The sequence below is a fragment of the Capra hircus genome, unplaced genomic scaffold (assembly GCF_001704415.2).
Source record: "Capra hircus breed San Clemente unplaced genomic scaffold, ASM170441v1, whole genome shotgun sequence".
Lineage (NCBI taxonomy): Eukaryota > Metazoa > Chordata > Mammalia > Artiodactyla > Bovidae > Capra > Capra hircus.
Genome location: NW_017190033.1, coordinates 2,444 through 17,197, shown reverse-complemented (window position 1 = coordinate 17,197; position 14,754 = coordinate 2,444). Strand labels below are relative to the sequence as shown.

Here is a 14,754-nt window from a genome sequence, read left to right as displayed (position 1 = left end):
TCCTGCTCGCCCCCCCCCCCCCGCCCCCCCCTCCCCCGCGCGCCCCCCCCCCCCCTTCCCGCCGCTCCCCCCCCCCCCCCCCTGCCCCCCTCCTCTGCCCCGCGCCCCCTCCCCTGCTCCCCCCCCCCCCCCCCCTCCGCTGCCCCCTTGCCCCCCTCCTCGGACCCCCCCCCCCCCCCCCGCGCCCCGCGCCCCCGGCCCCCCCCCCCTGCCCTCCCCCCCCCCCCCACCGCCCCCTGCCCCTCCCCCGCCCCGCCTCCCCCCCCTCCGCCGGGCGGGGCTTCCCGTCCCCCGCCCTCTGCCCCTGCCCCCTCCCCCGTTGCGGGGCTGCCGGCCCCTCCCCTCCCCCTCCCCCTCCCCCTCCCCTCTCCCCGCCCCGCCCCTTTTCTGGCCTCCGCCCCGCCCCTTGCGGTCCCCCCTCCGCTCCCCGCCCCCCGGCCCGCCCGGCCTGGCCCTTCTGCCCCCCCCCGCCCGCTTGCCTGTTTCCTCGGCCGTCCGCCTCCCCGCTCTGCTCCCCCCGCCCCCCGGGTTTCCTGCTGCTCCCCGGCCCTCTTCCCGCCTCGGCCCGCCCGGGCCGGCTCCTCCCGCCCTCTGGGCCCCCTTCGCGCTCCCTTTCCGCCCTCCCCGTCCCCTGCCCCCTGCCCCTGCCCTGCCCCCTCCCCCCCCCCGCCCTCTCCGCCGCGGGGGGTTCCCCGCCTTCTCCCCCTCCCCCGCCCCCGCCCCCGCGCGCGTTGGGGGGTTGCCCGCCCCCTCCCCCTCCGCTTCCCCCTCCCCCTCTCCCTCCCCCGCCCTTTCTGGTCTCCGCCCCGCCTCTTGTGGTCCCCCGCCCCCTCCCCGGGCCCGCGTTCCCCCCGGGCCTTGCCCTCCTGCCCTCCCGCCCCTCGTCTGGCCTGCCTTCCCCGCCTGCCTCCCCGCTCTGCTCCCGCGGCTTGCTGTTTCCGGCCGCGCTCCCGGGCCCTCTTCCCGCCTCTGCGCGCCCGGGTCTGGCTCTCTCGCCTCTCCTGGCTGTCCTCGGTCCTCTTTGCTTCTTCTCCCTCCCTCCTCGCCCGCTGCGCTGCGCCCCCGCTTGGGTTGTCTCGGTGGGGTGGCTCTGCTTGTCCTTGTGTTTCCCCTGGCGGCCGTCGCGGTCCCGCGGGCCTGGCCTGGCCGGGGGCGTGGGGGCGGGGCGCCCCGTGCGCGCCGTCGGGGGCGGGGCGCGCCTGGGCGGCTGGTCCGGGGCGCGGCTCCCGGGCGCGGGTCTGGGGCGGGGTGCCCCTGGCGGCGCCTCGGGGCCCGGGGTCCCCCGTTGTGCTCTCCGGGCTCGCCCTTGCCGCTGGGCCTGCTCGTTTCGTGGGCTCCTGGGTCCCCGTCGCTTGGCCTCCCGCGCGCCGCGCGCCGGGCTGTGGCCCCCCGGTCCGGGCCCTCGGCCTCGGCGGCGCCGGGCCCCCTGTCTTCTGCCCTTTGTTTGCCGTCTCGGCGCCGCCTGCCCTGGCGCTCGCCGCCCCGCCTCGCCTTTGGGGGCCGCGGGTTTTCCCGCTTCCCCCCTTTGCCTCCCGCTCCGCCCCGCGCGCTTTTCCCCCGCCGCCGCGTGTCTTGCTTCCTCCCGGCCTGGCGCGGCTCCCCGGCCGGCCGGCCCGGGGTCTCCCGCCCGCGCCCCTCCCCTGCCCGTGTCCGCCGTTTTTTTCTCTCTCTTCCGCGGCCGGCGGCGCCCCCCGCGGGCTGCGGTTTTTTTTTTCTCCCTCTTGCTCCCCCTGTCCCCGCCGGTTTCTCTGCCCTTCTGTGTTGCCCTGCCCCTCCTGGCTCCCCCTGCCTTTCCCTTTTCTCCCCCTTGCCCTCCGCCCTGCCTTGTTCTTCTGGCCCTGTTTGTCTTCCGGTCTGTTCCTGTCTTCCGGTCCGTTCCCCCTCCGGGCTCCGCCCCGCCTCGCCCCCCCGGTTTGTCTTCCTCCTCCCTGGTTCTCTTCCCCTCTGTGCCTGCCCCTCTCTCTTTGCTTGGCCCTCTGCCTTTCTTCCCGCTTCCTGTCCCTCCTTTTCTGGCCTGGGCTGCCTCCTCTGCTGCCCCTGTGCTCTCCCTGCCTGCTGTGGGTGCGGGGCCTGGTGCCCTTCTCTGCGCCCTTGTCTTTCTTTCCTTCGCCGCCTGCTCGTGGCTGTCTCCCCTCTGGCTCCCGCCTCGCCGGGGGTCCTCTTTCTTCCCCCTTTGCCTGTCTCCGTCCGCCGCTCTCTCGCTCTCTTTTCTCCTTGCCTCCCCCTTTTTCCCCGCCCCCTCTGCGCCCTCCCGCTTCGTCCCTTGCCCTGGCTTGCCTTCTCCTCTGGCGGCCCCGCCTGCTGGCCTCTTTTGTGGTTTCGCCGCCCCCTTTCCGCCTTTTGTCCTTCCTCTTGCCTCTTCCTTTCCGCTGGCCGCTGCCTTCCCCGGTCTTGCCCCCTGCCGTCTTGTCCTCGCTCTGGCGTCTCTGTCCCTGGCTTTGCGGGTCTTTTTCCGCCCTCCTGTCTCCTTTCCCGTGTGCCCGTCTTGTCCTCCTCCTTCCCTCCCTCGCCCCGTCTTTTCTTCCTGTTGCCCGTGCTTGCCGGGGCCTTGTTTGTTTCCCTTCCCTTTCCGCTTGTTCTTTGCTGGTGTCTCCCGCTCCCCTGTGTCGTCCTTCCTTTGTCTCCGTTTGGCCCGCTTGCTCGTTGTCTTTCGTTTCTTTCCTTTCTCCTCCTTGCCGCTGCCCCTGGCTCCTCTCTTTCCCGTCTCCCCCCTCGTCTCCGTCCTTTCTTCCCCGCCCTGTCCTTTTTTTCCCCTGCCCTTCTTTTTGCCTGTGCTGGGTCTTTCTTGCTCCTTTGTCTCGTTGTCGTGCGCCGCGGCTCCCTTCTCGTTGCTGTGCCCTGGCTTCTCCTTGCCGTGCTTTCTCTGTGTGCCGCCCTTGGGCTCTGGCGCCTGCCCCCGTCCCGCGTTGTTCCCGGGCTTCCTTGCCCCTGGGCGTGTGGCCTCTTCTCCCCCGGCCTTGCCCCCGTGTTCCCTGCCTCGGTCGGCCGCTTCTTTCCCCCCCGGCCCTCGGCGCTGTTTCCTGTTCCCTTTTCTTCGCGCCGGCTCTTTCCCCCTCCCTGTCGGCGCTCCCTCTGCTCCGCTGCCCCTCCCTGGCGCTCTCTCTCCCTGTCTTCCCGCTCCCCTTTGCCCCTCTTCCGTTCCCGGTCCTTTGTGCTGCTGTCTCCCCCTGCTCCCCCCCGCCCTGGCCCTTGTCCCGTTTCCTTTTGTTTCTCTGGCCCTTTGCCTTCCCCTGGTCCGCTCCCTGGCTTCCCCCGCTTGTCCTCCCCCGCCTTCCGTGCTTGTCCCCCGTGGTTCCTGCCCCCCCCCCTGTCCGCTTGTCTTTCCCCGGGGGCTCTGCGTGCCTCGCCCCCGTCTCTTGCGTCTGTTTTTGTCTGCTCGTTTCCTCTCCGTCTCCCCTCCGTGGCCCGGTGTCTCTTTCCGTCGTTCCCCCTTCTGCCTGGGCTTGTTTGCTCTCGTGTTCTTGGCCCCTTCGCGTCCCGTTTCTTTGTCCGCTGTGCCTTTGTTTCGGCCCCGCGTTTTCTTGCTTGTTGGCTGTGTTGCCTCTTTGTGTGTGGGCTTTTCTCTCGTTTTGGTGCGCCTGGGCCCTCCCGCGTGGTTTGCCGGCTTCTCCCTGCCGTGTGTCCTCTTGTTGCGGGGCCCCGGCTCCCGGGCTTCCGTGGCTGCGGCCTGTGCCCTCGGCCTCGTGGCTTCCCGGCTCTCGCGCCCCGGCTCGGCCGTTGTGGCCCCCGGGCTCCCTCGGCTGTGGCCTCTTCCCCTCCTCGGGCTCGCCCCTGCCTCTCCCGCCCTGGCCGGTGGCTTCTTGCCTCTGGCCCCCCCGGGCCTCTTTGCGCTTCTCGTTTTCCCCCCCCGTCTCTCGTGCCCGCGGCCCGGCTCCCGCGGCCTGGCCGCTGGGCCTCCTCCGCCCCCGCTCTGGTGTGCTCTCCCCCGCTCTGGGGCCTTTGGTGCGCCGCTCCGCTTCCCTGGGCCTGTTTCCTCCCGTCCGCCCTGCCCTGCTTTTGGCCTGTCGCCCCCCCGCTCCTCTGTCCCTCGGCTTTCTGCGCCCCGCGTCCTGGCCGGTGGTGCCCTTTCCTTCTCTGCTGCTGCTGCCCGTCGCTTCCGTCGTGCCTGCCTCTGCGCGCCCCCCTCGCCGGCCGCCTCCCCGGCTCCCTCTGTCCCTGGGCTTCTCCCGGCCCGCCCCCTGGCGTGGGTTGCCCTGTCCTCCTCCCGTGCCTGCCCGTGCCCCGTGCCCGTGCCGTCGCTCCGTGCCGTCGTGTCCGCCTCTTCGTGCCCCCCTGGGTTGCCGCCTCCCCGGCTCCTCTGTCCCGTGGGCTTCTCCCGGCCCTGGTCCTGGCGCGGGCTGCCCTTGCCTTGTCTGCTTTCCTTCTCTGCCCGCTCGCGTTTTGCCGCTCTTTTCTCCTGGCTCTTGCTTTTGCTGCCGGCCGGGGGTTCCCTTCCCGGGCTTGCGCGTGCGTTCTTGTCTGCCCCTGGGCCCTGCGTTGTCTGCGGCGCGGCGTGCTGTCCCCGCGCGCGGCTTCCTTGGGCCGGGCTGCCGGGGTGGCGGGCCGGCGGGTGCGGGCCCCGGCGCGCCCCCCTCTGTCCCGTGGCTCGCCCTCTCCGGTTTTCTGGTCCTCGGGTTCCTTTCTGGTTTGTCTCTTGCCCGGCCTTCTGCCTTGGGCTCCTTCTTGGGGGCCCCCGCCTCCCTCCGCCGCGCTGGCTTCCCGCGCCGTGCCTCCTGGGCGGTTGGTCGGCCCTCTGCCCTGGCGCCTCCCCTCTCCTGCCCTCTCCCGCCTTCTGGTTGGTGGTCGCTTGTTCGTTCCTTGTTCCTTCCCCGGCCCTCCTGTTGTGCGCTGCCTCCTGCCCGTGTTTTCTTTTCTCTGTTGCCTGGCCCGGGTGGGTGGTCCGTGGTTCCTTTCGCCGTTTCTTTTTGGTTCTCTCGCGTCCGGTCCTCCCCCGGGTCCCTGTCTGCCCTGCTCCCCGGCCCTGTGTTCCCTCCTTTGTCTTCCTCCTTGGGTCCGTTGGCTTGTTTTGTGTCTGTTCGCCCTGCTCCCCCGCCCGCCGGTCCTGTCGCCCGTTTGTCGTTTTCTCCCCTTTCCCTCGTTTTTCCCCTGGCGTTCCCTTGTTGCCCCGTTTGTGTGTCTGTTCCTCTTTTTTTCCCCCGTTCTTTCTTTTTCGTTGCTTGCTCCTTGCTTTCCCCTCTTGGTTTGCTTTGTCCTCCCTCCCCCTGCCTTGCCCCTCGGTGTCCCTCTGTCCTCTTGCTCTGGCCTCTCCCTCCCCCCTCGCCCGCCTTCCCCCCTCTCTCGGTTCCTCCTGCGCCCCCGTTTGCGTTCCCTGCCTCCTCCCGCCCCTTCCCCTTGGTTGTCTCTTTCCCCCGGTTGGTGTCCCTGCCTCCCTGCTGCTCTCTCCCTTCCTCTCCCCCTCTCCCTCTTGTTCCCCCCCCTCGTCTGTCCGTCTGTTCTCTCTGTCTGCCCCTCCCTTGCTGCTCTGTGCCCCGCCTCGTCCGTCCCCTCCTTCTCGCTTCCCTGTTTTTCTCTCTTTGCCTGCCTTCCCTCCCCTTTCTTCGCCCCCCTCCCCTGTGTTCCTTTTTCTGGCTGCCTTCCCTCCCGGCTCTGCTTGTTCCTTCGCCCTGTTTTGCGGCGGGTCCTGGCGCTCTTCTGCTCCCTTTCCGTTTGGGCTTCCCGTCTGCGTGCTCGCCGCCGCGCTGCTTCTGGGTGCGCCCTCTGCGGTCTGTGCGCGCCGGGCTGCCCGCTCTTCTCCTGTGGCCCGCCGGGGGGCGCCCCCGCCCCCTCTGCCCCGCGGGCGCCGGCCGCTTTGCCTTTCGGCTCTGCCCCGTGCGCCGCTGGCGGGCGCTTTGTCTCCTCCGGCCCCTCCGGGCTCCGGCTTCTGGCTCCCCGGGCTGCCTCCCGGCTGCGCGGCGCCGGGTTGCCTCCGTGCCCCCCCGCCGGGCGGCGCTGCCCGCGCGCCCCCTGCGGCCGGCGTCGCCGTTTCCTGTGTCCCGCTGCGGGCTGCCTGGCGGTCCCTCTCGGCGGCCTCCGGGGGCCCGCGCTCCGTGTGCCCCGCGGTGGGTTTTCCGTTCGCTTTGCGTTCGCTGCTGTCGCGGCTGCCCCCTGCTGTTCTTCCGTGTCGGTGGCCGTTTTCCTGTCCCTGTTTCTTGCGCCGCCTGTCCTTTCCTCTTCGCTCGTTCCTGGTTTGCTTTTCCGGCCCTGCCCCTGTCCCTGTGGGTTCGTTTCTGGGCTCTCTCTTCTCTCCTGGCGTCCCTGTGTCTGTGTTCCTGCCCGTTCCTCCCTGTGGTGGTCCCTCCCGCTCCGTGCTGTCGTTTGCCGCGGGCTCGGCCGCTGCCTCCCGCTGTGTTCCTCTTTCTCCGCGTCTTTTTGGCCGTTTCCGGTCCTGGTCCCCCGTCGCCGTCTCCTCTGCGGCCTCTTTCTCTTTCTGTGCCCCCTGCCCTTGCCTGTTCTTTTGTGCTTGCCGTCCGTGTCTTTGTTGCTGCCTTTGGTTGGCCTGGCCCTTTTCCTTCCTCCTTGTTCCCGTGCCTGCGCGTGGCCTCGTTTTCTGTGTCTTTGTGTTTTCTTTGGTTTCTTTCTCCGTGCTTTCTCGTTTTCTGCCTCCTGGTCTTTTCTGTTCTTGCTTCCGTTTGTTGCTCGCTGTTTTCTTTCCGTGGGCGTTTCTTCCTTTTTTTTTCTGCTTGTTCTGCGTGTCTCGCCCTGCCCGTGCTTTTTGGCCTGTCCCTGGTCGTCTCTTCTCTGCTTGTCCCTTGCTCCCCCCTGCTTCCGCTTTCCTGCCCGTCGTCTCCCCCCTTTTGTGCCGTGCTGTGGCCCGTTTTCTCTGTCCCCTCTGTTTCTCCTGCCGTCGGTCCTCCCGCGGCCCCCCGCCCTGGTGGTTCCTCCGCGCCTTCCCCCCGTCCTTCTTCCTTCCCCGTGGCCTCCTTCCCGGGCCGTGCGCCTCGCCGCTTCCCTTGCCCTTCGTCTGGGTCCGTCTTGGCCTGTCTCCGCCCGCTTCCTGCCTGTCTCCTCTCCCTTTCTTTTGTGGTCTTGCCCTGGTTGTTTTGCCCCCTCGTCTCCTTTCCCGTCCTTTCCCCTGTCCCGCCCCTGCCTCGCCCTGGGCCCCCGTGCTCGCCTTTGCCCCCTCCTCTCCCGCCTCTCTGTGTTTTCTCCCCCCTGGGTCCCTTCTGCCGCCCCCGCCCCTCCTCTCCCCCTCCGGCCCTCCTCTGGTCTCTCCGTTCTCCTGTCCTCCCCCGCCCCCCTTCCCCTTTGCCCTGTTCCCGTGTCTGCCTCTCTCTTTTGTTTCCCTCTTCCTCCTTTTTTCTTTCTTTCGCGTGTTCCTGCGCTTTTCCGTTCTTTGGCCCCCCTTGCTGGCTTGCCCGCCGCCCTGGTGCCTCCGGGTTCTGGGTGGCCTTTTCTCTGTGGCTTTTTTTTTTCCCTGCCGCTGGTTTGCCTCTTTCTTCGTGTTGTCCCCTGTCTGCCTCCTGCCTTCTTTCTCCCCCCCTCGTCCTGCCCCTCCCTCCTCTGCCCTTTCCCCTTTCGCTCTTTGTCCGCCTCCCGTGTTGTCGCCGCCCCCTTTTCTTGTTTTGCCCCCCGTTTCCTCCTGTGCCCCTTGTGCGTGCTTTGGCCCCCTCCGGCCCCTGCGTCCGTGCCTGCCCTGGCCCCCGCTCTCCCCTTCGCTTCCCTCTTCCTCTGCCCCCCCCCGGCCCTTCCTGGTGGTCCCGTGGCTGCGCCTGGCCCCTCCCCCCGCCGGCGGCCCCGGTTCCTTTCCTGCTCCCCGCCCTCGCTCTCCCCTGCCCCCCCGCGCCTTTGCCTGCTGTCGCTCCCTCTCTGGCTTGCCTCCCTGCCGGTTGCCCTGGCGCCGCCCCCTGCCCCCGCCCCCCTCTTTCCCCCCTCCCCCCCCGGCCCGGCCGGGTCTGGTGGCTGTGCCGCTTTCCGGCTTCGCTTTCCCTCTCGCTCGCCCGCCCCCGCGTTTCCCCCGCCTGTGTCTCCTCCTTCTCTCTGGCCTCTCGCGCGGCTTCCTTTGCCCTGCGCTTTCTCTGGTCCCTGTGCCTCCCCGCCGCGCTGTCTTGCCCTTGGGTTTCCGCGCTGCTCCTGTGTCCTCTCCCCCCTCCCCGTTCCTTGGGTCCCCCTCCTCCTCCTGCTGCGGTGGTCTCTTTTGTGGTCGCCTTTGCTCCCCTTCCCTTTGCCTGTCTCCCCCTTTGTTTCCCCTGTCCTCTCCTGCCGCCCTCCTGCTCTTTGCCCGTTTGTCGTGCTTCCCCGTCGCGCTGTTGTCTCTCCTCCTGCGCTCCTTTTTTGTCTGGCCCTGTTTTCCCCGCTGTTTCGTCCGTGCTGGCCCTGCCGGCTTCCGGTCCCCGGTGCGCCTTGTTTCGCTGTGGCCCCTCCCGCTCTGTTTCTCTGTGGCTTGTGGGCTCTTCTGGGGTCCGGGCTCGCCCTCGCGTGTCTTGCCTTGTCCGGCCGCTTCTTTCCCCCTGCGCCCCCGGCGCCGCTGTGCCCTCCCCCCTTTTCTTGCGTTGCCTGGCTCTCCTCGGTGTGCCGTGCTCCCTCCCTGTTCTTTTCGTTTGTCCTTTCCTCCTGCTCTGTGGTTTTGCGTCTTTTTGCTCGGCTTCTTTCCTCTCTTTCTCTTTTTGTCGGCCCGGTGTTTCGGTGTCTCCCTCTTTTCTGCGCTTGTTCTCGCTTTTTTGGTCTCTTTGGCGCCCCTCCTTTCTCCGCTCTCTCTTTTCTCCCTCTCGTTTCCTGTGGCTTGTGTTTCCGTTTTGTGCCTCCGGTTTTTCCCCGTTTCCCTTTCTCCTTTTTTCCCGTTGCTGTTCTCTGTGTTTTCTCTCCTTTTTTGGCTCGCCTTTCGTGTGTTGTTGTTGTTGTTCCCTTTTCTCCGCCGCCGTGCGGTCCCGTCGCTCCCGTTTTCCGCTCCGCTGCGGTGCCCCCGCTCCCGTTTTGCCTTTTGTCTGTTGCGCCGTTTGCGTGCGTTTGGTGTCCCCTGTCCCCTTCTGTCTCCCTTCCTTTGCCTGGCTCTCGCTTCCCGTTCTTTGTCTCCTTGGTTTTGGCGCTCTGCTGGGCCGTCCGTTTTTCCCCGGGCCCCTGCGGTCCCTGCCCCTGCCCTCTTTTCGCTCGGTCGGCCTCCCTTTCTGCTCTTTCTGCCCGCTTTGCCTTGTTTGGCTCTCTCCTCTGCGCGGCCTCCCCGCCCGTTTGTCTTTTTTTGGTCTGGTTTCTTTCCCTTCCTCTCCTGCCCTCCGGTTTGTCCCCCTTGTCGCCTTGTCCGCCTTCCTGCCTTTGCCGGGCCGCCTCCGCTTCCCTTGTGTGTCTCCCCCCGTTTGTTTCTGGCCTTGGCTGCCCTGGCCCCTTCGCTTGCTTCTGTTTGTTTGCCCGTGTGCCTCCTGCTGTTGTGCGTCTGCCGGCCGGCGTCTCCCTTTTTTTCCGCCCCCTTTCCCCCTCCTTTTGGGTCCCTCGCCTGCCTTGGCCTCGCCCTCTGTCTTTCTTCCCCGTGTTCGTTTTGGCGTCCTTTGTGTCCTGTCTTGCCGCGTGGCCGCCCCCTTTCCTGTCCTTTTTTGTCTGGTGGCCTCCCGTTCCCGCTTCTGCCTCTCCCTTGCGTTGCCTCTTCCGTCTCCCCCCCCGGCCCCTTGCCTGCGTTCTCCCTTTGCGCTCTTGTGCCTGTCCCTCTGCCTCTTTGTGTCCCCGTTTTTGTTTGCCTTCTTCCCCCTCCCTTCCCCTCTCTCCCGCCGCCCCCCGGCCCTCCTGTCCCGTTTCGGCCCTCTTCCCTCTCTTCTGCTGCTGTGTCCTGCCCGCGCCTCTCCCCCGGCCTCTCTGCCCGCCCCTCCTCCCCTGCTCTTTCTTGTGGCCCCCCTCTGCGTTCTCCTCGCCCTCCTCCCCGTGTCTTTCTCCCTGTCCCTCCCTCTTTCCCTCTGTCCGGCTCTTCTCCCCTTCTCTCCCCTCCCGCCTTCCCCCGCGCCTCCTCCCTTCCTGTCCTTGCTCGTCCTCCTTTCTCCCCTCCTCCTCCCTGTCCCCCTCCTTGTCTCCGTGCTGGCCTCGCCCTTGCCCTTCTTGTCCCCCCGCGCTTGTGCCGGTGTCCGGCCCTCTCGCTTCTTGCCTTCCTTCCTGCCGGCTTCTCGCCCTCTCTGTCCCTGCCGTGCCTGCCCTTCCGTTTTCGTGCGCCCCCTTCTTCCTCGCGTGCTGCGCCTCCCCCCCCCCCCCGTTCGTTCCCCTGCCCTCCTGCCGTCCTCTGGCCTCCCTGTCTGCTTCCTGCTCCCGCGCCCGCCCGCTGCGGCCGTCCTGCCCCCCCGCTGCTCTTTTTCTTTTTCTGCTTTGTCTTTTCTCGCCGGGCCTGGCCCCCGCGGGCCCCCCCTGTTTTTCGCGTTCCCTCCCCCGGGTTCCTCCGGCCTGTTCCCTCTGTTGCCCCCTGCTGCTTCTTTTCCCCCCGGCCCCTGCTCTGCCCTTGCCTCTCTGTTGCTTGCGCTGGCCTCGCCGGCCTCCCTTGTCGTGCCGTCGTTCCTGCGGCCGTCGCCCTCCCTGCCGCCCTCGTCTCCGCGGCCCCCTTTCTCCTGTCGCCCTCGCCTCCCCTGCCTTTGTCCTCCTTTTTCCGTTCTCCCCCTCCTCCTCGGCGGCCCTGCCTTGTCCCCGTCCTCCGCGCGGCCCCCGTCGCCCGGTTCCTTGCCTTCTGCGTCCTTCCTCTGCGTCCCCTTCTGCGTCCTTCTTCCCCTGTTGTTTCTCCTCGTTTGGTCCTGCCCCGTCGCCGCTGCTGGCCGTGGTCCTTGCCCTGTCTGTCGCTTCCCCGGTGGCGCCGTTGCTCCCGCCCTCCTCTGCCTCCCCGTGCCGGCGGTGGCCGTGCTGTGGGTTTGCTCCCTGGTTCCGGCCGCTCCCCCTTCCTCCCCCTGTTTTCTGGGCCCCCGTTTGCTCCTCCTGCGTTTTTTTCTTCTGTCTCCCGCCCCCCCTGCTGTTCCCGGCCCCTGCCGCCCCCTGCTTTCGCCCCTCCGCTCTGTCTTGTGCCCCTGCTTCGCTCTCCGTGCGTCGCCGCCTCGTCTTCTGCCTCTCCTCCTTGTCTTTCCCTCCGTGCCCTCTGTTGCGGCCCCCTCTTCCTTCGTGGTCTCGCGTCCCGCCGCCGCTCCCTCGCCTTCCTCCTTTCCGTTGCCCCTGTGCCTCTCCCTCTCCTGTGCCTCCTCTGTGCCCCCCCCCTCCCCCCCTGCGTTCTCCGTCTTCTCTCGCTCTTTTTCGTCCTCTTGTCTGTCCCCTCCCCCCTCCCTCTCTCCTTGTCCCTGCCGTCCCGCCCTCCCGTCCGTGCCCTCCCCCTGTTCCCTCCTTTGCGCCCGGGCGCCCCCTCTCTGTGCTTCGCCTCTCGCCTTTTTCTGGCTTCGCTCCTTCCGTCGTTTCTTCCCCCCCCCCTCTGCCTGCTTCCCCCGTCTTCCGCGCCGCCCGGGTCCTTTCTCTTCCCCCTGCGTCGTTCCCCTCTTCTCCCCGCCCCGTCCTCCGTGCGTCTCCTTTTGCGTGCGCCCCTGCCCCTCCGTGTTTTCCTTCTGCTTGTGCTTCTGCTGGGCGGCGGTCTGCGCCGGCGCTTCTGCCGGCTTCTTCCTCCCCGTCTTTCTCCTCTGTCTGGCGTCTTTCCCGCTCGCCTCCCCGCGGTGTTGCTTCTCCCCTTGTCCTCGGCCGCGCCGCCCCCTTCCCTTTCTCCCTCCGTGCCGTCGCCGTCTGTCTTCTGTCCTCTGGCGTCTGTCTTGCTTGCGCTCCCCCCGCCTCGTCGCTGGCCCTCGTCCGGCTCTTCTGGCCCCCCTTTGGCTTTCCGTCTGCTCCGGCGGTTCCCCCTGCTGCCCCCTCTGGCTTTTCCCCCGCCCTTTTCCCCCCTCCGCTGCCGGCTCCCGTCCCCCTCGTGCCCGCCCCGGGCTTCCCTGGCCTCTCCCTGCTTGTTGGCTTTGCTTTCCTCCTCCTCCTGTTTCTTCTCCCCCCTCCCCTGTCCCTGTCTTTTTTCCTGCCCCTTTTCTCTTTGCCGGTTTTTCGCTCTCTTCTGGCTTTTCCTCTCTCTCTTCCCTCCTCGGTGCGGGTCTTCTGTTCGTCGTCGTTCCGCCCCCTGCCTTCCCGTCCGTTCGCTGTGGCCGCCTCGCCCCCGCCTGCCCCCCTGTCTCTTCTTCGTCTTCTGTCTCCCTCTCTTCTTCGTTTTCTTGTTTGCCGTCCTCCCCTTCCCCGTTTCCGCCCTCCCCTTTCCGCCCCTCCCCTCCTTTGGCCTGTCCGTTTGCCTGCCTCGGCGCCCGGCCCTGCTCTTCCCTCCCTTGTTTCCCGTTTCCCTTCCCTTCCTCCTGTTTGCTGTCGCTCTTGGCCTTTGGTTCTCTCCCTCGCTTTGCCCGTCCCCCCTTCCTTCGCGCTCCTCTGGTCCTTTTCCTGTTGGCCCTCCGTTTCGCCTCCCTGCCCCCCGCCGCGGTTCCCGTCGCCCCCCTCTGCCCGTCCGTTGCCCCGCCCCCTCGTGTTGCCTGTTGCCCGTCGGCCTCTCGTTCTGCCGTTCCTTTCTTCTTCTTCTCTCCTTCCCGTTTCTTTTGCCGGGGTGTTCCTGTCCCGCTTCCCGTCCTCTGGCTGGCGTGCCGCCTCGTCTCCTGCTTCTTGCGCGCCCCTCTCCTCCGTCTTCCCGCTCCTGTCCCTCCCGGTTTTTTCCTCCCTCTTCTGTTCGTCGTGTTTGTCGTTTGTGCCGTCCCCTCCGTTGCCTTCCCTCCCGCCCTCGTCTCCCCCGCTCTGGCCTCCCTTCTCGCTGTGCCTCGCTCTCGCCTGTGCCTCCCTTTCCCTGTGCCCCGTGCTTCTTGCCGCTCTTCTCTTCCTGCCCGTCCGCCCGCTGTGCCGCCCTCCTCTCCTGTTTCTGCCGCCCCTCCGCTTTGCTCCTTTGTTGTCTTCTTCTCTTTCTTTTCCCCGCTTGCCTGCCCCCGGCTCCCCTTTTCCTTCCCTTGTCTGCCTCTGCGCCGTTTGCCCCCGTTGCCGCCGCTGCCTCGTTTGTCGTCTTCCTCCTCCGCTCCTTCCCTCTCCTGGCTTTCCCCTCCTTTCGTCCCGCGCTCCCCGTCTCGGTGTTCCTCCCGTGTTTTGTTTGCTTCTCCTGCCGGCTCCTTTTCCCGGCCCGTCTGTGTGTCTGCGTTCGCGCTCTGCTCCCCCGCGTCCCTGTCGCCGCTTCCCCTGCGCCGTGTCTCGTTTTTGCCCCCCTGCTCCTGCCCGTGTGCCTGTGGTCTCCCCGCCTCCCCCTCCGCGTCCCGCGCTTCCCCGGCTGCTTCTTTGCCCGCCCCGTCCTCCTGCCCTTCCCTTCCTCTGCGGCCTCCCTCTCGCCCCCGTCGGCTGTGTTTGCCCCCTCGCCTTTGCCGTCTTCTTCCCCCCGTCCTTCCTCGCCGCCCGTTTTCCGCTCGCCGCCCCCTTGCTCCCTGCCGTGTGTGCCCCCTCTCCTCCTGTTTTGTTTGCGCTTTTCCCGTCCTTCTTCCGTTTTGTTGGCGGCCTGGTTCTGTCTCTGCCCCCGTGGCTCTGTGCCATGCCCGCCCTCCTCACTCCTGTGCCTCGCCTTCCCTCCCCGGGCTGTTTTCCTCTCTCTTGCAGGCTTTCGTTCCATGTCTTTCGCTTTTCCCTTTCTGTCTTCCCGCCTTGTTTGTCGCTCCCGCTCTTTGACCGTGTCCTCTGGTTTTCCCTGGCTTGTGCGGTTCTTCCTGCGTGGTTTCTCCCCGCCTGGCTTGTCCGTCGCCCTCCTTTGTTGTCCTTCTCTGCCTTTGCCGCCTGTCTGCCGCCTGTCTGCCGTGCTGCCTTCCCGCTTCTCCCTTGCTGTCCCCTCTTTCTCTCCCTCGCCTTGCTTTCCCTTTGTCGTTTCCTCTGCCTCTGTCTTTCTTTCTGGCTTTGGGTCCCGTCGTCTTGGCCCCCTGCCCCTCTGTGCTCTCCGCCGTGCTGCCCTTCTTTCCGGTGGTCCTCCTTCCGCTTTTCCCGCTCCCTGTCCCTTTGTGCCCTGCTCTGGCTCCTCGTGGCCCCGGTGCCGTTCCTCCTCCTTTTGTGCCGCTTGCCTCCTCGTCGCCCGTGGCCTTTGTTGCCTCTTTCTGGTCTCCTCTCTCCTGTGTCTCTCCTTCCCCGCTTCCGGGTGCGTCTCTGCTTGCTCCGTTCTCCCCTGTCTGCGCTCGCTGTGCTCCCTCCTGGCGCTTGGCTCCGTGGTGGCAGCGGTCTTTTGGTGCTGCCGCGCTTTCCCTGCTGTGCTCCGCGTCTTTCTCTCCCTTTTCTGTGGCTCCTGGGTCTTGGCTCGCTGTTTGCCCCTTCCCCCCTTGTCTTTTGTTCTGCCTGGGCCGTGTCCCCCGCCGCTGCTGCCGGTCCGTCCTTCCCGGGTCCGTCTCGGGTTGCGGGCGTGCCTCTGCCGTGGGTTCGGGTTCGGCTGTGGCTCGGGTGTCGGGTGCGGGCCGGGTTCCGGTTCCCGTGTGGCCGCCCGCCCCCCCCCTTGTTCGGGTGCGGGGTGCGGCGTGCGGGTTCGGGTTCGGGGTGCGGGTGCGGGTCCGGCTTCCCGGTGCGGGTGCGGGTACGGGTTCCGGGTGCGGGTGTGGGTGCGGGCGCGGGTCAGGGCTCGGGGTGCGGGTTCCGGGTGCCGGTGTGGGTCTCCCATCTGCATCCCGCTTGCCATTCCCCTCTCCCCTTCCATTTCCCTCGCCCCGCGCTCTCCCTGTTGGCGGCCCTTGGCCGTGTGGCCGCCCCCGGCCCCTCCGCCCCCCCGCCCGCCTGGGGCCTCGGTGCCGGCCCGGCCGGGCCGCGCTGCGGCCCGGCCGGTGCCCGTGGCGTCTCCCCCCCTCGTGCCGCCTGCTCCTTCCTGGGCACGGCCGTCTCGCC

At 68.2% G+C, this 14,754-nt stretch overlaps 1 protein-coding gene across 1 annotated transcript; it reads right to left on the bottom strand.

Annotated features, from left to right (window-relative positions):
- Positions 1-1,199: 1,199 nt before the first annotated feature.
- LOC108634780 (filaggrin-like) lies at positions 1,200-14,539 on the bottom strand (the record flags this gene model as incomplete). The annotated part of the gene is made up of 3 exons (XM_018045019.1): positions 13,226-14,539; positions 11,928-13,133; positions 1,200-1,491 (listed from the first exon to the last, which is right to left on the bottom strand). Coding segments are annotated over exons 1-3 (2,812 nt in total), but the record flags the coding sequence as incomplete, so codon positions are not given.
- Positions 14,540-14,754: the final 215 nt, after the last annotated feature.